At 35.7% G+C, this 27,116-nt stretch overlaps 1 protein-coding gene across 1 annotated transcript in view; it reads left to right on the top strand.

The window, feature by feature from the left end:
- The window catches only part of ARB2A (ARB2 cotranscriptional regulator A), a 527,996-nt gene that overhangs the window by 107,714 nt on the left and 393,166 nt on the right, over positions 1–27,116 (top strand). The window contains exon 4 of the mRNA XM_069085441.1: positions 22,255–22,320. Coding sequence (XP_068941542.1) covers positions 22,255–22,320 — 66 coding nt within the window. The remainder of the gene's footprint in view (positions 1–22,254; positions 22,321–27,116) is intronic.

The following is a 27,116-nucleotide window of genomic DNA, read 5'->3' as shown; positions in this document are numbered from 1 at the left end:
CTACAGGATCATATATTAAGATACTGATTAAGTTGTTCAAATCATTTGATCCAGAGATCTCATTGCTAGGAATATACTCCTTTTCATCAAAGATAAAAGAAAAGTTCCATATACACCAAAATATTTATAGCAACACTTTTTGTAGTAGCAGAGAACTGGAAACAAAGTAGATAAGATGCCCATTGATTGGAGAATGTCTAAACAGATTGTGGTATATGAATGTGATAGAATATTACTATGCGTTGAGAAACATATGAAGAATAGTGAGGCATGAGAAGACATATAAATTTATGCAAAGTGAAATAAGTAGAACCAGGAAAAATATACATAATGATAACAACATAAATGGAAATAAAAGAAAAAAAATCCAAATATTAAAACTGAATTCTGTATAATTATAATAACTTGGATGTCAGTGACTGGATATAGAACACTGTGTGGTTGGCATTGATTGATTTGTTGCTTTAGATTTGCTTAACTGCTTTATTCCCTTCTTTTTTAATCCTTTGCTATAAGGGATGTCTCTCTGAGTTGGAAAGAGATGGGGATATATTGGGAAGTGAAGGTGGTATAAAAACAAAATATATCAATAAGAATTTTGAAGTCATCTTCATGTTGAAGTGACAGATTTATATATACGTACATACATACACACATACACATATGTGTATATGTTTACTATTTGCTAGGTGACAGACTATTGGCATATATTTTCAAACTGTACCTAGTTTTGTATGGATCTGTATGTAACATTGTAAGTAAAGAACAGTGGATTTGGAGACCAGTGACAAATTTTGTTACTTTTTATGTCACAAACCCAACATGATCTTGGATACAGTTTTTAATCTCTCTGGGCCTTAGTCTATTCATCTGTAAAGTGGGGACATTTGATTAGATAACCTCTATGGTCCCTTTCACCTCTAGGACCTATAGAAAATATTCTGAATATTCAAATTATGAATCAAGTTCAACAACCCTGGTTCCTAAGGAGCATGTTTCCCCTCTATTATTAATGATTTGAAGTTCAGATTAAGAATTTATGAACATAAACATTAATTGTTTTTTTTGTCCTTCAAAGTATTTTAAGTGATGTTTCTTGAGCTTTAGTATTTATAAAGTTGAGTATAATTTTGAGTGACTTAGGGCTAATCCATGACATTGGCATATCTTACCATATGCCAAATATATTTTGTCCTTAAAATTTAACTTTTTATAATTCCATGACATATTTATTCTGTGAACTTGTACAAAAACATATATTCCTAAAATGTTATTGAGAGACCTTTTAAAAATTGCCAAAGAATGCTTTATATATTTAGGTTTGTTCTTAATACTGGCAGCAGGAAGAGCACATTGTGAGCTAAATTAGTTTGTTGAACTTGGAACTGGTACTTCTTAAGTACTTAGATCATATATCAGAAGATAATTAAGAAAAAATTAAGATAATCTTAAAGACCAATATGATGCCAAATATTTTTGTTTATAGCTTTATGTACTGTGTCCTCAAAGTCTTCATGCAGTTTTAAGCTATTAAAGCAATACCTCTAATATGTATTGGTAATAGTCAAAGTTTGCCTGAACCAGGGCAATACTCAGTTCACCAAATATTTGAATTCCTACAATATTTAAGACAGTTTGCTCTGTCTTGGGACTAGAAAGATAACCAAAATGATAGTTCCTGTTTTTGAGGACTTTAAAATTTGGGAGGAAGATAAGATATGTACACAATAACTTTCATATAAGATAAGGTGTGATAAGTACAAAGGAGTAGTCAGAGATAGCATAGAAGTATAATCAGCAGAACTTGTCATAAGATTGAATGGTGTGTGTGTATGTGTGTGCGTGCGTGTGCATGTGAGAGAGAGAGAGGGACAGAGAGAGACAGAGAGAGACAGAGAGAGAGAGAGAGAGAGACAGAGAGAGAGAGAGAGACAGAGAGAGACAGAGACAGAGAGAGAGACAGAGACAGAGAGACAGAGAGAGAGAGAGAGAGACAGACAGAGAGAGACAGAGAGAGAGAGAGATGGGCAGTGTATGAAGAAAAAGTAAAAAGGATTTCCAGGTTAACAGCCTGGAGAATGTTTGTGCATACCCCAGATTGGGAACTTGGGACAAAGAAGAGAGGTTTTGTGGGGAAAATGAAGAGTTTTGTTTGGAACATCTTGAGTCTGAAGTATTGGAGAATCACATAGGTAGGCATTCTCCAGGCTGTTGATAGAGTGCTATTGGTACCCCTGCCGAGAGATCAGGACTTGATGTGGCTGCCACATATAGAGCTGATTATTGAAGCCATGGGAATAGATAGCATTATGAGAGGAAAAAAATATAGAGAGTAGACAAGGAGGCTGAGGACAGAGCCTTAGAATATAAGTATACCTGATGGGTGATATAGGAGGAATAAAGTTAGAAATCAAGAAGAGTAGTACTCACAGACATATGAAAAGATCATCAAGCAAGTAATATCAGGAAAATCAAAGGAGGAAAGAGAGCCAAGAAGAAAATATCTGTGAGTTATAGTCACTTTCCCCCCAACATTAATGATAACCAGAAAGCTTTGCTTGTCAACTCCAGTTGACAGTAGGAAGCAAAGCAGGAGAGAGCATTCATTCAACAAGCACTTATTAAGTGCTAACTGTTTGCAAGGCAAACTGGAGATACAAAGACAAAAATGAAATAATCCCTGTCCTCAAGGAGCTTTCTTTTCTATTAGATAAAAGCAACATGAACACAGATCAAAAAAAGTATAAAAACATATGTAGTGAGACAAGTAGAAAGAGTAGTTTCTAGTGTTGAATGCTACAGAGATGTTAAGAAAGATGAGGACTGAAAAAAGGACATTGGTTACGGAAAGAAAGATTTAGAAATTAAGACAGTTTTGGAGAGAGCAGGTCCAGTTGAGTAGAGGAATTGAAAGCTAGATCGCAAGGAATTGAAAATTTTAGGGGAGGTTAAGAAGTATAGGCAATAAAAGCAGATGGCCTTTTAAAGTATTTTATAAGTGGGAGAAAAGATACAGAATGATAGGTTGAGAGAATACTAGGGTCAAGTGAAGGTTTTTTTAATGGTGAGGTAAATGTTGGTATGTTTGTAACCAACAATGAGGGAGCCAGTGGAGGGGGAGGAATTTTAGAGAGAAGATAGAAGAACAAAGAAGTGAGGGTGAGGAAATGTGAATTGTAGAATTGGGAAGAACACACTCATGGAGAATGGCCTTGAGACAGAGGGAAGGAAGAGGTGATAGTGTTGGGTAGAAGAGAATGTTTGCAACAGATATGAAGGGCAGTTTTACAGGAAGAGCAAAAAGATCTTTGTTCAGCCTTGAATGTGGGCCCAATTAAAATTAGATAAATTGATAGTGAATTCAGTCACCGTGGTTCCTCAGTTGAATTCAGTCACCGTGGTTCCTCAGTTGAATTCAGTAGCTGTGTGGTAGTGGAAAAGGTTGTATGTGAGTATAATCCAGGCTTAGGACTTGACAGGCCTGAACTGTCAGATGATAAGAGGAGGGAGGGATTCACAAGATGATGACTGTGTAAAGTTTAATTGGTGAACTAAAGCATAAAGGTTTTGGAGGAAGGAAAAGTAAGTTTGGAGCAGAGGTGATTAATTGGGAAAGCATGGAAGGAATTGATGTGAGTAGAGGTTGGGGTGAGAACAGAGGTTAAGTTTAGGAGAAATAAAACACAAGAAGAGATGGAAGCATGGCAAATTATGTTAGCAGAATTTCAAAGTATAGATTATGGAGGTGGAACATTTGTGGGTGATGATGAGATCACGAGTTTGGCAGTCTCTGTGTTTGGCTGAATCCAGTGCAACTACAGGTCAGGGTGCTTAAGGAGGTTGACATACTGGGAATTCATCCTTCATACCACTGACAAAATAATCTTTCTCATGCTTGTCAAGTCATTACTCTGCTTTCAAATCTCAAAACACCCCTTAAAGTTTCCTAAATAAAGTTTATGCTTTTCTGCCTGACATTTAAGGATCTCTTTCCTCCCTGTGCTCATGTCCTATCTACCCCTCTTTACTTGTTGCATTCCTGTCCATTCTTTGAAACCCAACTCAAATCCTGTTCTCTCTGTGAGTATCCTTCAGACATCACTTGTTAGTAACCACTTTCTCTTTTGTACTTCACAAAGCACAAGGTATTTAAGCATGCAATAGTTTATATTATACTTTTCTGTGATTATATCTTAGCTCTCCTTCACAGATCCCCCAGTAGTCTTGGCATTAAATAAAGGTTGAAGGCTGAATGAATGAGGAAACAATATTGTGAAATATTGTTGTACCTTAGAAAGAGTAAATGGATCTGTCCCTCTAATGACTATGAAAAGGTGTGTGTGTGTGTGGGGGGGCACAGCATTTATTTTCACTACTTGCTTTTGGAATTGCTTTTTTCTATTATATTATTTTTCATGGTGCCAAAATCTGGAACATGTATACACCTTTAAAACTTGGTGCTTCTGTAGTATCTTATAGCCTTTGTAAAATTTGAGCAGATTTTTTTTTTTTAACAAGTATAGACCTCTATACAACCCTAGAAAGTTGGGAATTACTGATTTCTATTCCTGCTTACCTCACTGGTTGCTAACTGATTCTGACAAGTCTTTTTGTGGTCTTCATTTTTTTTTTCTGTTATAAATTGTGGCACTCATCGTTTCCATCTACATACCTTATGAAGGTATATTGAGTATTAATGAGATGGTGGACCTGATCCTACAAGCAAGAAGGGTAATTTGCTCCCTATTTTTTGAAGGTGCATTAACTTTCTGGGCCACTAGGGAACCATTTAGCAAATTGCCTCTTTCAATTCACTTAAATGGTAGCCTGTGGCCTGAAATAATTGATGCACCTCTAAAAAGTGAGTAGTTTTCAGGCAGTACTAGGTCTTATTTCTGTAAATTGCTTTGAACTTTTTTGGATGATAGGTATTCTATAAGTAGAACTACCATAAAATGTATTTAACTTTAGGTAGAATCAACCACCTTTAAATATTTTACCACTATTTCCATTATATGTGCATAATTTTAAAATACTTTTGGGTATTGACTCATGTATGATTCAGGCATTTTAACTGTCCTTTCTAGGCCTTGTTAACATTTTGAGGTGCTGGCTACAAGAATGAGAACCTAAGATAAGTCTCAAACTTGGATCTTCTTTGTAGGTATAATGAGCTAACACCCCAGCCATTTGGCTCGCCCATTGATCTTATTTTAGAGAGGGAAAAAGCTTTTCGGTGGAATGGGATTATTTTACTTTAGCAGTTTTCTGTGTTATAAAGTTTAATTGCTAGTTTAAGTGAACAGAAGTAAATTCGTGCCCATATGGTGTTAAAGCATGTTAACTTTAAGGGAGAAAAATAATATGAATAATGCTTAGAGATGCTTTTCTATGCCAGAAACAAAAGTGTATCATTCTTGAAAATATGTTGTCACTTAAATATACCTATACCAAGAAAAGATAATGTTTTTTAAAGTTTTCATTCCTAAAACATGGCCTCTTCTAAGAGAAGAGCAAGCTTTGTAGCTCTTTGCTGATTTTGTAAGCTTCAGAGGAATTGAGCACATAATCTATTGTGGATTTCCTGTACTACTGGTATCATTAAATACAGACATTCTGTATACAGAATCATTTAGTTGTCATCACTATTACTGATAATTGCTGAATTAGTTCATGTTAAGTGGAATATCTTCTTAAATGTGACATTTCCCAAATTAGATGAATTATGAACTTGACTATTAAAATTAGCCTTTCTGTGTTCATCTGCTGTGTTGATTTGAGCCAGTGTCCTTTTGCATTAAATCTTTATTTCTCTGATGCCTAGAGAAAGACTTTAGCCTTATCTAGGTAAACTTTTATGCAAATGATCTCACAGTTTGTTGTAAATATACAGTTTGTTTGGACATACAAATCTTTTCATCCATAAGATTGCATCTTGTTAGAGCCAGAAGAAAAAATGTAATCTATGTTGCTCTTATGTATTTTCCATTCCCTTTTTTTCCCTGATCCTTCAAAATCAATTGCTGTTTTATTTTGGAAAAACAGGAATAAAAATCAAACTGATTCTTTCCTCTAGTAGTTAAAAGGAAAATTTGGAGGTTCTTTAAAAATATGTTAGTGAATTTTCCCCTCATTTGCCTTCAACCCATTATACTTTAGCGTTTTGTTTCCTACCATATGTATTTATTAAAAATATTCAGCTGCTTCCCAACCCAAAAGTTCACAAAAGAACAAAATTGTGTTCTTCTTTAGGGTTACTGAAGAGTGCCTCATTGTGAAGCATTTTGGGCACTGTGTGAAAGATGCTCTTGGGGAAGACACTAAAGAGTAGCAGCTGTGTGCAGCTTGTCTCAGGAAGAATAGGAGGTCAGATTGGGGGAGAAATTGGGCTTCTGGTCTTATACGAGGGAAGAAGAATGCTTGAGGAAGCCTTCAAGGACAACCAGGGTCTAGATCTCATGTCTTAGGAGACACATTGATAGGGTGCTGTTCATTCTCAATTCTCAGTGTTTCCAGGTATTTATCATCTTCTCAGCCACCCAAGAGGGTGGGACAAAGCTCTTTCACCATAAGGGCCAGGTAGCCCCTGTAGTCATCACTGACATCTGAGTTTTGGATGTCTTCTTCAATTAGGAGATAGGCCACCTTGTCACCCATGACACTTAGATGGTGTTTTTTGCCTTGCTAGTGCTTGTCATGGGGGTCAGCTGTATGCTTAAACAGTATGACTGCTTGACAGAGATGGGCCTTGTTTGCTCTAGATCCCAACACAGAGTTGATGGATCCATTCAGCTGCCTGGATTCCAGTTAAGATGCTCCCACTGAATTGCTTTATAGGATTTTATTTTCCATGCCATGCCTGATATTGTTCTATCATTCACCAAAATGTTTCCTGGAGGGTGTCTCTTTTTCTTTTTGGGAATGGGGTTTCTGGGTGTCATTTTCCCTTCATCTGAAAAGAGCAGCTCAACCTTCCAGGCAACAGTTACATGGTTCTGGAATATGTTGCATGGCAACCACACCATCTCTAGCCTTGTTGGTGATGTTTAATGCTACCGTCTGAAAGAACTTTGTGTACTTTTTAAAGACTTTCTAATCTTCTCATTTATGGTGAGCAGTAAGACAGTTTGGTCTGTAGAGAAAGCAGGTCTGTGAAGCTCTTAAACATCTGGGAGTGACTGATATTTTATCATGATATTCTAGTGTTTCATAACCAAAAATTGCCCTTTGCATGCTTGTCCTACTGTGTTTCACTCATTTCCTGGAGGATGCTCCACATGCAGGGGGCTCCCATGATACCCCTTCTTCTAAATCACTGCCCGGCCTGCTGCCATTGTTGCGCCTATCTGCCCAGGCTCTCAGCCCTACTCTTTAAGTTTCAAGAACATTTTGTTAAAATAATTATAAGGGAAAATAGTCTTAAAAATCATGTTTGGCTGTTATGTCATAGGCAGATGGGCCTTCTTGTTATACCCTTTGTGTTATGTCTTTTTTGAATTTGTGAATCTCTTTTTTTTTTTCAAAATTTTAAAGGGAAAAATGAGGAAGTTGCTGCATTTCCAAACCATTTTCTCCTGCAACATTTACTATTGTGGATTTCTTTTTAGGCTTTTATGAACTGTATCTCTAGAAGGATTTTAGTTCATGCTTAATGAAATCAAAAAGACTTCTTAAGCTTTAAATTTATTCAGGATCAGTATTTCAAGTCCATGTAACCATAATCACAGTTGTGTGGAAGACCAAACAAAAATAGGCATAAATCACTGACTTTTAAGTTACTTGAAAGTGCTTCACAATGTAGAAAGGAGATTCTAAGCATACTCATTATGAAGATTTTGTAGTACTTCAGATGGCTGTCAGTTATAGCTTAAGTTCAGTATTTCTCTTGTATTTTTCATGCAGGGAAACTTTTAAAAAAATAATGTTATTCCTTAGAACACCCAAAGACGGTTGACTGGGAATTAGGTATAAAACCCCATGTTTAGTTTCACTTTATCTACCAACAATTTGACATACCTATGTTATTACAAAAGCAGTTTCTTTTTTTTTTGGCGGGGGGGAGCATATGTAGAAATCTGCATGCTGTCATATTTAGCTTTTAGAATATTTTCCTTGGAGCATTTTATATAGAAAAATCCAAACATAGGTCCTCATCAGTGTGCCAGAGAAAGGCTAGTCTCATGGTAGTCTCACTGTCTGCTAAGCTAGGAACTTAGGGAGTTGGGAGCAAATTGTATTGTGACAGCATGTTGGGTGAGTATGTTAGAAAGAAACCATAAAGTACACTGAGTATATACTTTTGGCATACAGAATTGAAAAACATCTTAAATATTGAGCTTGTACATTTGTGAAGTGAAGAGATAGAGATGATTGTCCTATGCAGGACAGATATGGGGAAGATAGTTGGTCAAATATCAGGCTTTGCAACTGCATGTTTTTCCCCTGGCAGCTGTACCATCACCAAATATAAATACAATGAAATTCAAGAACCATTTTTAAAGCCCCTAGGCACAAGGGAAGCAAAGATAAAAAAAAAATACCACAAAGTAGATTTAAGGAGCTTGCATTCTGTTTTAAGAGATACAACCCATACTGTGATAGGTAAATACAAGGTAATTTTGGAGGTGAGAGGTGGGGAGAGGTATAAGAGAAGAGATAGAAGAGGGGAAGTATTATAATATCTAAATGTAGTAGACAGTTTGGTTGTAATGTAAGAGTACATGTATGGGACTAAAGTGAAATTAAGTCAGGAAAAGTAGGCTGGTACCTTTTTGTGGAAGGCCAGTCAAGGCTGAGGATTTGTATTTATCAGTAGGGAAAATGAACTGTATTATTTTAAAATTTAAAATTCAAGTTTTATCATAGTTTACTGCAAATATCAAATTCTTTTTTGTAATTCCCAACTTCTTGAATTTATAATATAATAATAATTATTAAATCTAATAATGACACCTTATATGTGCACTCTGATTCACAATTTAGCAGTACCAAAATAGATTTTGTATATATTTTATGATGTGCACTCTGAATCTTAATCTCTCTCTTAACTAACAGATGAACTTTGCAATAGCAAAGCAAAGCAAAAAAAACCAAACAAACACCAACCCTTTGGTTTGGGTGACTACTTTTGTTTTTTAATGTTTTGATAATAAATCTGTTGAAATTTGTGTCATTACTCTATAAGGAGATAGTGCAACATGTTTAAGTCATTTGTATTAAGCTAGAGGGTCTAGTAATGATAAGAAATCATTACTACTTTACTCTTAGCAAATTCTCATATATATAAAGTAATTGTAGATAAAAGCCTGCAGGAAACCCTCCTTTTTTTTTTTTCTGGAAAGAGTGACAATTGTAATTTGGAACCTATATTAAATCTCATTATTTTTCCTCTTCCTGGAATTGCAAAAAAAGGTATGGTTTGGATACCACAGAGAATCTTCAAATTGCCTACTTAGAACCTAAAAGTATCTCCTAGGCTGTTGTTAAATATAGTGGAAATCAGACCATAACAGATAAAATACTCAATATAACTTAGTGGCAACAGAAATGGTCAGCTTTTTAGTTAAATTCACAAGGATAGGCACATAGTAGGTGCTTAATAAATCTTAATTGAAAATTGAGCCTGGTATTGTAGAGGATGCAGTGCTTACCATTCAATTTGCAAAGTATCTAAAGAGAAAATTGTTATAGAAATAGTGTTAGAGATTAAAATAAAATATTAATTAGATTGTAAATTAGGATTGACAATTGTTAATTTATACTTTTATGGTTTTTAATCTTTATAATATAAGGTAAATCTTATTAGGGGTATTGGCTTAAGACCCTGATTTCAATTATATATATGTATATTTGTTGTTGTTGTTGAGACTAGTTGTAACACTAGCAGATAATTTGAGAGTAACATGTCTTGATTTAGGCTTATATTCAATGTTTAATTTTACAGCAGCTATCTTTCTGCTTATATTTTTATTAGGATGATATCAGTATTAGTTTTTAGTTCTTCAGTTTATTGATAGTGTTTGGAAGCATTCCAGGAACATGCTGGATTGCAGTCTAGGGAAAAAAAAAGAAGCACTAAAGGCCTATCAAGAAATCACCATGATTTCATTCTAGATTTTTGAATACAGAATAAATTTTTTTTCTGTAGTTTTTCTCCCCTGCTTCCCCCAAAGTTAGTGTTAGAGCTCAGAATTAAATGAGAAAAAGAATGGGGATTCAGTGGGGGAGTAAAGGAGAGAACTTGTACCTGGATAGGGACTGGGCCTATGATTTCATTCATGTCTGTAGGGGAAGACCTACATGAAGAAATTGCCTCTACAATTTATAACTTTAGCTTCCTAAAACATTAAGAGGCTAAGAGAATAGCCCAGGGTCATGCAGCCAGTATGTGTAAGAGGAAGGGCTTGAATCCAGGTCTTCCTGTCTTCAAGACCAGTGCTATTCTCTAGGTCATGCGACTTTTCATGTTAAGATAAGTATATTTGAAATGTATACAAAGTAATTTTGGGGAAAGCACCAACAACTAGAAGATCAGAAAGGGTATGTATAAGAAGTGGCCCTTCAGCTTAGACTTGAGGAGAACTAGAACACTGAGGGTGAGAGAGAACACTCCCAGTATGGTGGATAGATCTCTGATCCTACTCTGTTCTTGGACCAGTTTAGAGTGCATAATACTTTGACAGGGTCTTTATTAGAACAGTGATTTCATTCAAGACAGTTAAGAGGTGTAGTCAGGAAAACCTGAGTTCAAATCTCGCATCAGATAGTAACTGTGTGACCCTGGGTAAGTCATTTAACATTTTGCAACCTCAGTTTCATTTTCTGTAAAAAGAGCATTGCAACAGCACTTAATCTCATAGGGTTGTTATAAGGATTAGATGAGATAACATATGTATGAAATTTTTTTATTGAGAAAGGTACTGAATTGTACTTTAGATTTTATTTTCTTTAAAAACTTACACTATAAATATCTTATTAATAGAGTTTAGCCATATTGTTTGTTCCCTGCTCTTTTAATAAAGACTTTTTACATTTTTAATATAAAAAGGCAAGAAAACTTATGGTTTTAATACAATTCTTAGATTAAATCAATCTAGGCCATAGAGCCGTTGGTTTGGACCACATAAGAAAGGTACCTTTAGCAATATACTCTAATTGTATTTGAAATTCTTTTTTTTTTGTAGTGTTTGCCAATTTCTTCTTTTTATTTATAATTTATTTATTTATTTTTAGTTTTCAACATTCAGATCCACAAGATTTTGAGTTCCAAATTTTCTTCTCTGTCCCCCCCCCCCCCGCCCCGCACTAAGAAGACAAGCAATTCAACACAGGTTATACATGTGTAGTTATGCAAAACATTTCCATAGTAGCCATATTGTAAAAGACTAGCTATATTTCCCTCTGTCCTATCCTGCCTCCCATTTATTCTGTTTTCTCCTTTAACCCTGTCCCTTTAAAAAAAATGTTTGCTTCTGACTGCCCCTCCCCCAATCTTCCCTGCCTTCTGTCACCCTCCCCTCTTATCCCCTTCCCCCCTGTTTTCCTATAGGGTAAGATACCCAGTTGAGTGTGTATATTATTCCCTCCTGAAGCCAAATCCAATGAGAGTAAGGTTGACTCATTCCCTTTCACCTTCCTCCTTTTCCCCGCCATTGTAACAGCTTTCTCTTGCCTCATTTATGTGAGATTATTTACCCTATTCTTTCTCTCTCTTTCTCCTTCTCCCAATATATTCCTCTCTCACCTCTTTATTTTTTAGATATCATCCCTTCATATTCAACTCACCCCGTGACCTCTGTCTTTGTATACATACACATATATATACATACATACACATATATTTATAAATATATATGTTTGTGTGTGTGTCTATACACACATATTTCCATCAACTATCCTAATACTGGGATAAGTCTCATGAGTTACAAATATTGTCTTTCCATGTAGGAATGTAAACAGTTCAACTTTAATAAGTTCTTTATGATTTTGCTTTCCTATTTACCTTTTCATGCTTCTCTTGCGTTTGAAAGTCAAATTTCCTGTTCAGCTCTGGGCTTTAAATCAAGAATGCTTGAAAGTCCTCTGTTTCGTTGAATGCCCATATTTCCCCTGGCATATTATACTCAATTTTGCTGGGTAGGTGATTCTTGGTTTTAATCCTAGCTCCTTTGACCTCCAGAATATCATATTCCAAGCCTTTTGATCCCTTAATGTAGAAGCTGCTAGATCTTGTGTTATCCTGATTACATTTACACAATACTCATATTGTTTCTTCTTGACTACTTGTAATATTTTCTCCTTGACCTGGGGACTCTGGAATTTGGCTATAATGTTCCTAGGAGTTTTGTTTTGGGGATCTTTTTCAGGAGGTGACCAGTGGATTCTTTCAGTTTTTATTTTACCCTCTGGTTCTAGAATATCAGGGCACTTTTCCTTGATAATTTCTTGAAAAATGATGTCTAGGCTCTTTGTTTGATCATGACTTTCAGGTAGTGTAACAATTTTTAAATGATCATTCCTGGATCTGTTTTCTAGGTCATTGACTTTTCCAATGAGATATTTCACATTTTCTTCTCTTTTTTCATTCTTTTGGATATGTTTTATAATATCTTGATTTCTCATAAAATCATTAGCTTCCATTTGGTCCATTCTAATTTTGAAGGAATTATTTTCTTCACCGCCTTTGAGCTTCTTTTTCCATTTGACCAATTCTTCTTTTTAAGGCATTCTTCTCCTCATTAACTTTTTGAACTTCTTTTGCCATTTGAGTTAGTCAATTTTTTTAAAGTGTTATTTTCTTCAGTGTTTTTTTGGGTCTCTTTTAGCAAACTCTTGACTTGTTTTTCATGATTTTCTTGCATCACTTTGATTTCTCTTCCCAGTTTTTCCTCTACTTTTCTTACTTGATTTCCAAACTCCTTTTTGAGCTCCTCCATGGCCTGCAACCAATTCATATTTTTCTTGGAGGCCTTTGATGCAGGAGTTCTGACTTTGTTGTCTTCTTCTGGTTCTATGTTTTGATCTTCTTTGTCACCAGAGGAGGATTCTATAGTCATATTTCTTTTCCTCTGTTTGCTCATTTTCCCAGCCAGTTACTTGACTTTTGAGCTCTTTGCCATGTTAGAACTCTGCTTCCAGAATAAAGAGTGCTGTGTCCCAAATTTCTGGGGTTTTGCTAAGCTATTGTCAGAGCTACTTCTAAGCACCTGCCTCAGAACTGTGAGGAAGACTCCCTCTCCACAGCTGCCGTAAGCTCTGCCTCCTCAGCCCAGGACCACCGCCCAAGACAGCAACCTAGCTCCAAGCAGGGTAAAGTAAGAGAATTCTGCCTCAGTACCAGCAGAGAGATTCCTGCAATTGCCCTCTGGTCAGTTGCTTGGTTCCCCCACCATCTGTGGGCCTGGAGCTCCAGAAGCAGCCACTGCCCCTGCTACTGCTGTAGCCACCCCACCTCCACTGCCTTGGGGGCAGGGGCTGGGCCATGCTTCTCTTACCCAGGTCCAAGCAAGTTTCCCCATTGACCTTTTTCTTTGTCTTTGGCGTTTGTGGGTTGAGAAGTCTGGAAACTGCCACAGCTGCCAGTGATTCAGTCCCTTGAGGTCTGCTCTGGTCTGATTTGTCCCAGCGCAACCCTCACAGGACTGTGCTCCACTCCCAGCCTGGTGTCTGCCTGGTAGGCTGTCTTCAGTGGGAAATTTGTTTCACACAACCATTTTGTGTATTCTGTAGCTCTAAAATTTGTTTAGAGTCATTTTTTACAGGTATTGGAGGTAATTTGGGGACGAGCTCAAGCAAGTTCTTGCTTTTATTCTGCTATCTTGGCTCTGTCCCTCCTATTTACCAGTATGAAATTTTTAATAGATTTTGTTTTGTCTTCCTCAGTCCACTCTTCCTCCTCATCTTTAAGGTTTTTCATGGTCTGGTTCCATTTTTCTCTCCTTTACTCTTAAATATTGGTTTTTCCCTATGGGCCATTTTTTTTGTACCATCCTTGATATTTGCCATAATTATTCCTAAGTCATATTCAAATTTGTTTATCCCCTGCCTGAGTGGTCTCCACATAATTAGGCCACTCCAATCTTTCCTTACAGTTTTGTCTCTGCCAAGGAAACTTGCATCTATTTAAGTCTATATCTTAGAGAACCCCAATTTCTGCCCCGTTCATTTATTATCTACCTCCTAACCCCATTGCCCTTTCTCCTATTTCTAAACAAATGATTCATCTATCCTGTGTAGTTGGAGATAAAATATTAGACTTTTAAGGGATATTTGGGATGTGTAATCCAATCTCCAACACTGGTATAGTCTCTATAGTTTCCATGAAAGATAGCCAGTTTCTATTTGAATGTATACAGTGACATGTAGCAAGTTTCCTTATAAAGTAACTTATTCCATGATTAAATAGCTCTTACTAGAAACTTCTTTTTAGTGAAAGAAAATCCACCTCTCTCTAAACTTTTACGTATTAGTCCTAGTTCTACCCTCTTTATTCAGAAAAAATCATATTCTTCTTCCACATGACAGTCCTTTAAATATTTAAAGACCTCTATCTTGTCCACCCTAAATCTTTTTCAGGTTAAATATCCCCAATTTCTTCAATAGCTCTTCATTTAATTTCAAATCCTCATATTCTTGTCATCTTCCTCTGAACATATTCCGGCTTGTCATTATCTCCTTCAGATAGGATACCCAGAATTTAACGTGATACTTCAGATGTCACAACAACATGTCAGGACACAGAGTATACAGGTTATAACACAGAGACTACATCTGAAATGTTCTGGAACCTATACATCTATTAATGCAGTCTAAGATTACATTATGTTGTTTTATTGGGAGGGTGAGGAGAGGAGATCAATCTATATTACACTGCTAATTCATAATAATGTTGCATTCAACCTAAACCTCCAGGCCTTTTGCATGAACTATTATGCAGTCACATTTCTGCCATTCTATGCTTTTACTGCTGATGTATTTTGGCTAAAGTGTTTATACCTGTAGCATTTTTAAAAAGCAGTTAAATCTAAGGCACAAAGTCAGTTCCATTTTACAAAGGATTTAAATCTAAGGGAGAATTTTGAGAGCCTGTGAGGAGGAGGGGAGTTATTGGTTCAATAGTTAGTTCTGAAGGGGTTATGAAATCAGTGACTATGGCATAGTTGAAAAGCATTTGCCTGGGAGTCAGATGACTGACACTGGCTCTGCTTCTGAGACATTGCATAAATCTAAACTAGTTACTTTACTTTTCAGCTACTAGAGGAAAGGTTTGGACTGGATGATTGCTAAGATCTCTATTTACTTAAATACTCAATGATTCTGTCTTCCTGTTCTGTGGCATGAAATAATGAATCTTCTTTATCTGATACTGCCGAAACCTCGTAGTGCTGTCTTTCTCCTGAAATCACACTTTAAGGTGTGAATTTTGGGCTGATAGTATATAGAAACCCTGGTGTAAGACCCTCTAAAATTAATCTGTTATATATTCCTTATTGTCAAGAGTCCTAATGTAGGACCTGCCACTAGTGAACTAATACACTATTATGAAGAATAATTAAAACCTTAATGTTTTCTGGAGAACTCTTCAGAATTTGGCTGTGTTTGTAGACCAAGCTTTCAGAATGTTGATGCCAACTTTGGACGTGGGCATTCATTGTAAAATGTTTAATTATAATGATGTGGCAAGTAGTCAGATATTGTTGGGAGATCTATTATAAAATATACTTCTGCTTGCAGCCAGGGTTATATGGGTACTGGCAAGTTTTTCAATAAGTTCCATTCATGTAATTCTAGGTGTCATACCCAAACCAGTTATACCCAGACCAGCTTATAGTGATGGCAGATTTGACTCTTGAGATTCTGAAATTCCATCCTGGGGACTGAAGATTCATTATTGCAAGGGTCCTGAGAATACTTCTGTGTACTGAGTGTTGATCTTTATTTCACTCCCCTCTCCTCTTTCCCCAAATGCAATGGAACTCAGTGTACTAAATAAGTAAGCATATTATAGCACCAGCTGGTGGTGCAGTGGATGGTGCACTGGGCCTGGAGTCAGGAAAACTGTAATCTTCAAAGTCAAATCTGGCCTTAGACACTTTTAGCTGTGTGAGATGCTGGGCAAGTCACTTAACTTCTTTTTGCCTCGGTTTCCTTAACTTTAAAAGGGGGATAATAATAGCATCAACCTTGGAGAGTTATTGTAAGGATCAAATGAAATAGTTTATTTAAAAAGCATTTTTCTTAGTTCCTGGTGCATCGTAGGCACGTAAATGCTTATTGCCATCATTTTCCTGAGCTGAATAAATGTCTTGTCCATGCATGTATTATTTTTAAAATGTGTGTGGTTGGTGATGTGATGGATAAAATAATACTTAGATATTTTATTGAATCTATGATCTTCTCAATATACTCCCTTCAGTAGTTCAGATCACACACCCCATCATTCCAGTTAGACTATATTCCATGTCTTCCAACCTTCTGGGGACTATCTTCTAGATCCCTTGATATTGTGTAGCATGCTGTTTATAGGTTATCCCTCACTAGTATTACATAATCCTTTTTTGTTCATTTATTTCCCTAATGGCATCCTTTGGGTTGCCTCTTCTGCACTGTTCTTTGTTCCTATATATTAGAGTTACGGCTTACCACTGACCGTTGGGTAATCTGCAACTTTTGTTTCCTTAAAAATTGGTATACTGTGACTAATAGCCATGTAGCATCGCCAGAAGTATATTGATGTTTAAAAAATATCTGAAGACAGAGAGTGGAAGCTATGGAGTATATATATTTGAGAGAAGAATCATTTGATGATTGTTTTCTAATATACATCAGTACTGCATTCAGCTTAGAAACTACTGTCCCAATATATTAACCCTTTGACTTGGCTTTTTACCTAAAGGTATGCTAAATTTCCTGCTTTTCTAACTAATATTTACTTTTTTTTTTCCTTTTTTGGAGGGGGAGGGCAGGACAATTGGGGTTAAGTGACTTGCCCAAGGTCACACAGCTAGTAAGCATTACAAGTCTGAGGCCAAATTTGAACTCAGATTATCCTGACTCCAGGGTTGGTACTCTATTCACTGTGCCAGTTAGCCACCCCATATTTACTTTTTTTTTTCTTTTGTTAATTTTTTAATTAATTTGTTTCCTTTTAGTTTACAAGATTCAATTCCACAATTCCTTGAGTTTCACATTTTGTCCCCCTCCCCTCCCTTCCCTTCCCTTCCCACCATGGCGGCATATACTCAAGTATAGGATCTATAATTACTTTCACGTTATACATTAGTCAGGTTATAAAGACGGATTGTATTAGATGGAATGAAAAATGGTAAAGAGGACATAAAACCAAACAAGAGGAGGAAAAATATCAGGTATTTTGCTTCCACCTTTATATAAACTCAGTTCTTTCTAGTTCTTTCTCTGGATGCACATATTTCTCTCCATCAAGAGTCTTTTGGGATTGACTTATATCACTGCATTGCTGAGAAGAGTCCAGTCTATCAAAGTTGGTCATCTTTTTGTACGCAAAATTGTGTACAAATTTCTCCTGGTTCTACTCTTTTCACTCAGCATCAGTTTGTATAAGCCTCTCCAGGTAAATATGAAGACCATCTGCTCCTCATTTCTTATAGCACAATAGTATTCCATAACATGCATATGCCACAACTTGTTCAGCCATTCCCCAATTGATGGGCACCCCCTTAATTGCCAATTCTTTGCCACCACAAAAAGAACTACTATAAACATTTTTGTACATATGGGTCTTCCTCCCACTTCTATGATCTCTTTGGGATATAACCCTAGGAGTGGTATTGCTGGTTCAAAGGTTATGAAATTATTTATAGCCCTTTGGGCGTAATTCCAGATTGCTCTCCAGAAAGGCTAGATCAGTTCACAACTCCACCAGCAATGCATTATTGTTCCAATTTGCCCACATCCTCTCCAGCATTTGTCATTTTCCTGTTTTGTCATCTTAGCCAATCTGACTGGTGAGATGTGGCACCTCAGAGTTGTTTTGATTTGCATTTCTCTAATCAATAGTGATTTAGAGCATTTCTTCATGTGCTTATAGATATCTTTAATTTATTTCTCTGAAAATTTCCTGTTCATTTCCTTTGACCATTTATCAATTGGGGAATGACTTGTATTCTTATAAATTTGACTCAATTCTCTGTATATTTTAGAAATGAGTCCTTTGTCAGAGACATAGTTTATAAAGATTCTTTCCCGATTTCCCACCTCCCTCTTAATCTTGGTTACATTGGCTTTGTTTGTACAGAAGCTTTCCAACTTTGTGTAGTCAAAATGAACCATTTTACATTTTATAATGTTCTCCAATTCTTGTTTAGTCATAAAGTCTTTCCCTCTCCACAGGTCTGACAGGTAAACTATTCCTTGTTTTAGGAGACTGCTTACAGTATCAACCTTTATACCTAGATCATGCACACATTTAGACTTGATTTTGGTATATGGTGTTAGATAATGGTCTATGACCAGTTTCTGCCATACTATATTCCATTTTTCCCAGCAGTTTTTGTCAAATAGTGAGTTCTTATCCCAAAAATCAGGGTCTTGCCACCCCATATTTACTGATTTTGAAAAATTATCTAGTTACCCATATAACTCTTTCTAAGTTGTGACTATGGAAATTTTTTTTTCTAAACTGGAAAAGGTGATCGTCACTTAAGTAGGCAATTAAAGGCATCTTAATATAGGTAGTATGAAAAACAATCATCAAATCAACAGTTGTTAGCAAAGATCATCCTATAAAAGTTGGGTCAGATCTTATTAATCCAGCTTGAATTGACAAAACTTATTTACCAAAACAGATGACCAACAAAAAGCCAAGTGAGTAAGCCCTTCTCTCCCCTCTACAGACTTCTGAACTAATCAAAATGAAAACTTGAAAAATCTTGAGGTCCTCTTTATTACCAGTTCATCTAGGGGTTTAAAAACTGGCTTTGGATTGCTTCCATTATTAGAAGGGAGAATCTCTCATTGAGTTTGACATTTTCCCCTAAATAAACACACCCTTTGCATTCCTATTCTTTTTACCCAGTTGTATATTTAAATGCTTTTCATTTTTTAAAGATTAGACTGTGTATAATCTTTACAAAATCCATTTGTTTTCTCTCTCTCTCTCTCTCTCTCTCTCTCTCTCTCTCTTCCTTTCCTCCCCTCTCTCTCCCCCTCCCCCCTCCCTCTCTCCCTTACCTTCTTTCCCTTACCCTTTCTCCCTCACCTTCTCGCTCTCCTCTCTTTTTCCCTCATTTTCTTCCCTCACCAGCTTCATCTCTCATCTCTTTCTTCCTCCTTCCCTCTCTCATGAGGTTAGAGTGTGACCAAGAGCACTACACCAAAATGTCCTTTTGAATTTCTCTGTTACTTTTTCGTCGTTTTATCCTTAAGGTCACAATAGAATTTTTTTAAACCAAATTTATAGCTGCAGTAAGAACAGGTCTCAGGTCAATTTCTTCACTTGAGAATTGCTATAGCCAGTTGGTTAGGATTCATTGTTCATCTTTCATTTGGGCATTACTGCCCTAACCTGGTAAAAATTTGTGAGCCAGTTATATGGCAGAAACTTTTCTTTGTTTTGAAGCCTTTACTATCAACAAGGAAAGAGTACTTATGCCCACAATTTGTTTAAAAGTATTTTCACTACTATGTTTCACATCAGTGCATTTATAGGATTGACATTTTTTAATGCATAACCTGAATATTTTCCCCAGAGTCTGGATTGCAAAACAAAAATGTGTGAGGAATTTTGTTATGAGAAAGCAAGTATAAGGGTTTAATTTGAATTCACTGAAGATAGTGGACTTCATAGATTTACAGTTAATGAGCCTTTTCTCTTTAAGTGTTATATCACAATGGGATTGCAAATAGTTCGAATTGACAGTTGAAAACATGCTGAGATAGGGAAACTTTAGAAACGGTTGTCTCTCTGGACAAAAGGTACCAGCTGGTAAGGATCTGCAAAGCATTATAGTTTATATAATAAATTAACTTTCAAGTGTAAGATGTAGCTATGTGTACTATATGTTAAAGTAAAAATTTTTACATGGATCTTGAGAGCCAATGCCAAGATGTCAAGTGTTTTTCTTTTTAGAGAATGCCTGTATTTTATTCTATTGAATACTAAATCTGTTTTACATCCATTTAAACTAAGGCAGGAAGTATTCATGGCTCAGCCTTTTAAATTGTCTCATTAAAATTTTTATTGTTTTATAGGTGTTTACTATATATACTTAGATGTTTTCCTCACTGTTGTTGGGTCCTTTTAGAATTATGTACTTTAAAAAATGACCAGCCAGTGATTGGTAATAATAGTATGTTATCTTGAAGTAATAATTGAAAGCAGAGGTGTACAAAGCATCTGCATTGCCCCTAAAACTCCTGAGTGCAGCTGAACCAGATTAAAATGTATTTGAGAAACATTTGCACTTTTTTACCTTTGATACCACTGGTTTAAAGGTTTTTTTTTTTTTTTTGGTGTTGTTCTCTTTCCTCATTCCAGAATATGTTTTTATTTTGGGCAAAGTGACTTCAGACTCCTTACCTCTTCTCTACTCTTCAACTTTCACTTAATTCATTATGCTGTCTGTGGCTCTGAGTAGTTGTTATTTGCCTAGAGCCATGCAGCCATTATGAATCAAGGACAAGACTTGAACATGGGTAATTTTTTTAGAGAGGGAGGATATGTCTTTTAAAATTTTTCAAATACTGAAAAAGTTTCCAAAATTATTTGGGGTTCTTCCACATTTGTGACCCCATTCCACTAAATTCACAGTCCTAGTTCCTTTACTATTGCTCTACTTTAAAGTGCCAACAATTCTCAAGAGTAGTTATATTAGCATTAAGTTCCCAATCTGCTTTATAGAGACCAGGGAACAGCTCTTGTAGAAATTAGATCTGGATGGATAATCTCATTTACATGACACTAAGTCATTTAGCATCAGTTCCATCAGAGGAGAGATTTTTCTGCAAAACTGGCCTATAGATCCATTTTCTCTAAAGTAACTTCCAAAACTCAGCCATCAGAATTATAGACTACAGCAAGAGGCTATTCGGCAAAATCTAGGTCTAGATCTGAGTCTAAATTCATATTATCTCATATACCTCCACCCAACCCTATGCTCTCAACCCCACAGCAGGATTTCATAAAGATTTCCTTTCCCTAGCAGCTATTTGAGAAAAATAAAACACAAAAACACTTCAAAGTCATGATGTTCAACCTGAGAGAATCAATGTGTCAGGCCACCCATCATACAGACTTCTGCCTCTCTAGTTTGTACCAAGACCACCTTCTGATCCCTTAGTCACAGTCAGGGAAGAGCAGGAGTCTGCACAGGACTGAGAATCCAGCTCTCAAGACTGTCCAGAGCCCCAGGAAACTTCATTTTACTTGGTCACCTTCAAGCTTACTGGTGATGAGTGAGGACTTTCTCTAGGTTAGATCCTGAGTTAGGGGGATTTGGTCTTCTGTCACCAAGTACTTATGTGACCCTGTACTTAGTGACTGCCTACTTTTCCTCTTGGCTTTAGCTCTGTATTGTCTCCTAAGTAAAAGTACTTTTGGCCCTTCTGGAGTTTCTTCTTGGGAAAGTCAGAGTCTCCAGGGATTTTTACTAGGCTTGAATATTGGTTTTAGCCTTTGCCTCTTCAGTTTTCTCACAGAGAATGCTTCTCTTTTTCTGTGTGACGTGAACTATTGTAGTAGCATCCCAATTTGTCTTTCTGCATCTCTTTCTTTTCCATTTCTAAACATACCTTCACATGGCTGCCAAATTTATATTCCCCAAACCCAGGTCTAATGTCATCCCCTGCCCATAAAGCTTCAGTGGATTTACTTTTGCTTTTCCTCTTCTGTCTCCATAGAGGGGTTCTCAACCTCTCATTTCTGGAACCTGGCTGGGAGCCCAGATTATAGAAAAACATTGGGGCAGCAATAAGAATAGGGAAAGAAGAGTGGGGAATGATGAGAACCTGCAGTTCTCTGCCATGCTCTGCTCCTGTCCCTGGGCTAGCTCAGTCCCTTGTCAATCAAAAAGGTGGAATTCTCAAGTATTCTTGACTCTTGAGGTTGGCTCTCTTTCCACAGTGATGTGCTGGTTCTTAGTTATTAAGGGTAAAATAAAACCATATGTGTATATTCATAGTGCATATTTTTATTAAGCAGATAATTACATGAATTTTGTTAATGGATGAGAATACATCGGGTTTTAATGTGTTTTTAACTTCTCCTCCCCCCCACAGATTATTACTAAATATGTGTATGAGCTCTTGGAAAAGGATTGCAATTTGAAAAAAATCTCACTTCCAGTAAGTATTTTTTAAAAGTTATTCCTGTTTATATTTCCAAATATGACTTTTATTTAAGAAAAAAAAAACTTTTAAGTAAATCTTAATTTCCTATATTTGAATTTTAAGATTTTATCATATTCATGACACAATTCAGAATAGGTTTTTTTTTTTTAAAAGATAGCATTGAACATAATGTTACATTGTATCTTGGAGAAAAATAATAGACTATTAGGGTAAACTTACTCTATGTACCTTGTAATAGGATATTATCTTCTTTGATTGTTATAAAATGTGTGTGTTCTGGTGGGGGTGTTCTGGTAATTCACTTTTATTATTCTTTAATCCAGAGTTTCTCATCCTTTTAAAAGAATGATAGTGAACATTTGGGCTACAGTTTGCCCCTGTCCTTTTCATTTGATTGACACAAGCATTTGTGTATTAAGAAGGAGCAGCCTAAGTTAAGAATCTTCTCTGTATTTTTCTTTGCTTTTAGAATGAAAATAATTTTGCATTCTCAGATAATTTCCTGATTTCTCCCCTTTTATATATTTTTTCTTTATTTCTCCTTTTCCCACTTTCATCCCCCAACTTTTCCCCCATTTTTTATTTGATATGCAAAACCTACCAGCTCTCACCTTTTGTGAGAATTGAATACTTTTCTGAAATTGTTGCACATTGTTGTGCTGCTGAGGTGAAGGCTTGAGAATCTGTTCTATCTTGTAGAAAATTCTTTTATCTTTTAGAGCAAAGTGTAAAATATTAAATTTTATGCATATTTCTTTCCTCCTTTGTAAAATGAGGAAGTTGGCCTATGCAGTGTTTTGATGTCCTCTCTCACTAATATTTTAGGCTGACAGATAAAAGCCATAACAGTAACAGCATTACTTATGTGTGTATAGCGCTTTACAACTTAAAAAGTGCTCTTAAGAAATAAAATAAAAAGCACTATTACATGTATATCTGATTTGATCCTCCCAATAATCTTGTAAGACAGGCAGGTACTATTAAATCTCTGCTACAGATGAGTAATTTAGTCTCAGTAAAGTCATGAGTGACTTGCTCATGGTTGTACAGCTACTAAATTACAGAGCTGAGACTCAGATCTTTCTATTCTGAATCTAGGTTCTTTCCATTATACCAAACTAAGAAATGATAATTTTACTATGTCACTAACCTAGTGGTCTTTTGGGCCATTTTATTTTCATTAAATTTTATTAATAGAAATTTAACTTTTTATTGAAGTATCAAAATTGATGATTTTAATTGCATATTTCAGGGGAAAAGTTTTAGTATTAGAACACTAAGGTCATGTAATGGACCCTCTTAAAATTGGGAGATGTGAGAATTTCATAACAATTGTTGCCCTTTCACCCCTAAATTTGATGGTACATTATAGAACTTCCTTGGAAGAACTTGGTTTTATTCTCTGTAGGGCCCAAAAAAGCTCAAAAGACTACTCCTTAGCTAGTTGCTAGGATCCTTTTATCATGTATATAACTATAAGCTTCAGTTTAATTCACAACTTTGTTCCTTTCTGAAATAAATGAAAACCAAATTCTTTGTACACATAAAACACATTTGTTTCCCAACTAATCTCTCCAAGCCTTCTTTTTGTTCACATTCCTTCCTCCAGTTATAGACTTTCTTGGCTTTGATCATAAGAGAGTGGAGCTAGATAGTAAAACTGCTTTCCTCAAAGGTAGTTCCAGATATTACTACCTTCTCTATTCTTCCTCTCCCTCTAGCTCAGCCTATTCTTCTCAAGGAAGGGCTTTGAAAAATCACCGACCTACCCTTGTTTTCTCTCTCTGACTATGTCTAATTTTGCATGATTGAATTGTGTGCATGTGTTCAACTTTGGAGGTTTGCTGAGAACTTATCAGGGTTTCAAGTCCTAATTTCTCTAGGTTTAGCTTCCTAAATTATAAAGCATATTGCTTTTAGCCAGGCTGTTACCAATATCCATAATTTAGAATTCTTAGATTTTCTTACACTAGATTAAATAATTTACTTAAAGGACTTCATGTTCATTGCTACCCCACCATAATGATTGAGTCCTTTAATTGTTCAACATTTAGGATTGGTGTGACCACTTTGAACTCTTATACATTTCTAATGTGCATTAGATGATGTTGCTGGTATATATAATTATTAAAGTAGAATGAGTATTTGTAGTTTTAAAAGAGAACCTGAGATAATTCCTGAAGATATAAATTCATAGACATGAGTTTTTCACCGAATACAAATATTCAAATTATTATACAAATTATACAGATATTAATAGGTTAATGTGCTTTATTTCAGATAGCGACTAAAACTAGGGTCCTTCCTATCTTCAAGTAATAATATATTCTGTTGTGCTTATAACAAAACTAGAATGATGCCAAAATCTGACAGGCTTAAAAAAAATCCATTATTTTTCTTCTGAACCAAGAGGTGAACTTCTGTATTTGGGTGGTTTCTTTATCTTGAATCAGGTTTTGTAGGTATAGACTCATGAAGGTTAGCATAATCTCTGGCATAGCTTATATATTTTCTGTTGAATACTTAGAGCTCTTTTCTCAGAAAAGCAGAACAGTTGGCTAAGAGTTTTAATATTATTCCTTTCTCTAAAACTAGATTTAAACAACTTAAGAGGAAATTTATTAATTATTCTTTTAGCAGCATTTTTTGGAGAACAGTAGTGCCAGTGGGCAATGTTTACAGTGCCCACGATCATGATAAAGACCATAACTATAAGTATTGCATGATGTTCCATCACAAAATATAACAGATTCTCCAGATAGGGAATAGAACTGAAGGATTTATTTAGACACCAGAAAACTGAATCCCAAAACCAGTAAGCCGATTCCATCATAGTACCAAAGATATTCAGAAGCCATAATAACACTGAGAGCCACAGCATCCTTCAGCCTTCCCACAAACTAATACAAGATCAATATTTACTCATGAGCTTATCTGACTCCTTGCTTGAGAGTTCTCTCTCCCCCCCAGGGTCTGGCTAGCTCTCATCACCAGCTTCCTGTGGGCTCTACTTCCCTTCAGCAAAACTCTTCCCACCACAGGCTCCATGTGACTATATTCAGCCTATTAGGGTTAGAGTTTATCTTCACAGCAGGGAAACTTCTTGTGGACTCTGCTGCACCCTTCAGCAAATTCCCTCCATCACAGACTCCATGTGATTGCATTCAGCCTATTAGGGGGCAGAGGAGATCTTCACACTCCCCCCTAGGTCTATTAAGGGGCAGGGAAGATCTTCAAATTCCCAGTCCCATTACAAGAACTTACAGAATTTAAAAGTTAAAGGCATAAGAATGCTTCCAGTAATTTTCATTAAAAATTTACTGGTGTATTGTTGGTGATTTGTTTCTTGATTTCCCATTCCTACTTTTATATCTTTCTCCAGTTGCATTCTCTCCCCCTCCCCCATCACCTGGTACTGTGATGACTATGTTTTTAGCTGAATGAAAGTTCTCAGTTTCCTTTTTAACCTCCCAGTTCTGCTTGGACAAACATTGCAATTGAGTAAAGTGAGGCCAAATGTTCCCCATCTCAGGGACTGAATAACACCACTTTTGCTCCATTTTCAGGCCCTGCTGGCTTGGATCATAAGAGACTAGGGCTGGATATTGAACCCGGTCTCCTGAAAGGTAGTGTAGAGTATTGCCACTGGGCCAGTTGGTGTGCTTTTCTAGTATGTTTTGATGCTGAACTAAGTTTATAAGAATGCAGTAAATATAGTGTTGCTTATGTGAAAGAATATGCATATTATCTTTGGAGTTAAATCTGTTGTTATTCATTGTGAAAATTACAGTTTGGTAATTCCAAAGGGAAAAAAATGACAATACTGCATGAAATGTTTTTCACCTCCATAGTATATCACATAACTAAATTTAAAAATCACCCTGGTTACCAATGAATAGATTTTAAAATGTTTTTAAAATTTTTTAATGGAAATTTGATATTAGACTGAATGAAAATTAATGAAATACTAGCTGAAAAATATTAGAAATTTTAAGTTTATTAACAGTTCACTTTCTATTTGTATAGATTATTGACTGAAATAAGGCAGCTAAATAACATGACTACACTATTTCATTATATTATGTTCTGATTAAAAATCAGATTTAATACCATTCAAAACAATTCAAAACTGAATCAACAGCTACAAATTGCTCTATGCAGTCTCACTGTGAGTAGACTAGATGTTATTTGAAGTTGATTTGCCAATAAAGTGAGCTTGTACAAAAGAATGACCTTTATGTTCATTCCTTAATGAAAGCTTTGTTTAATGAATTACCACTGTTTGAAGATAAATTGGTTTGGAAAAAAGTAAGGGTTTTTTTTTCCCCTAAATTTAATTAACTTAACAAATGAAATTTAAAAATTATATTTTCATAACTAATAATAATTTATGTTTTAAAGTTAGTGCTTTTAAACTGTGTATAATAAGTAATTGTTAGCAAGTTTATTGGTTCAGAGTGCTGTATTAAACTGAGGGGGAAAATAAGTCTACCATCATCATTTCAAAATAATTTCCTTCTCCTTAAATCATGCGTAAGTCATTTTTCATTTACTTTTGTCTTAACTTTATTAAATATTTTAATTGTCTATCATCTTTTAGCTCTCCTTTACTCAACTAAAATTAATATGTGCATTTTGACTTAGTTACCTCCAAAAATCTTTTTGAGTAACATTTTAAATAGAGCACAGTTACATTTTTGCATTCTAAAGAAAGTTAACTGTATTTTTATGTTAAACTCATTACTCTAGACTTAGGAACTCAGTATTATCAGTGTTTGACAAACTGATTC

Source organism: Petaurus breviceps, unplaced genomic scaffold (genome assembly GCF_028583685.1).
Source record: "Petaurus breviceps papuanus isolate PSGF00001 unplaced genomic scaffold, PetGlider_PUasm1.0 175, whole genome shotgun sequence".
Classification (NCBI taxonomy): domain Eukaryota; kingdom Metazoa; phylum Chordata; class Mammalia; order Diprotodontia; family Petauridae; genus Petaurus; species Petaurus breviceps.
This window is presented reverse-complemented; position numbering and strand designations above follow the sequence as displayed.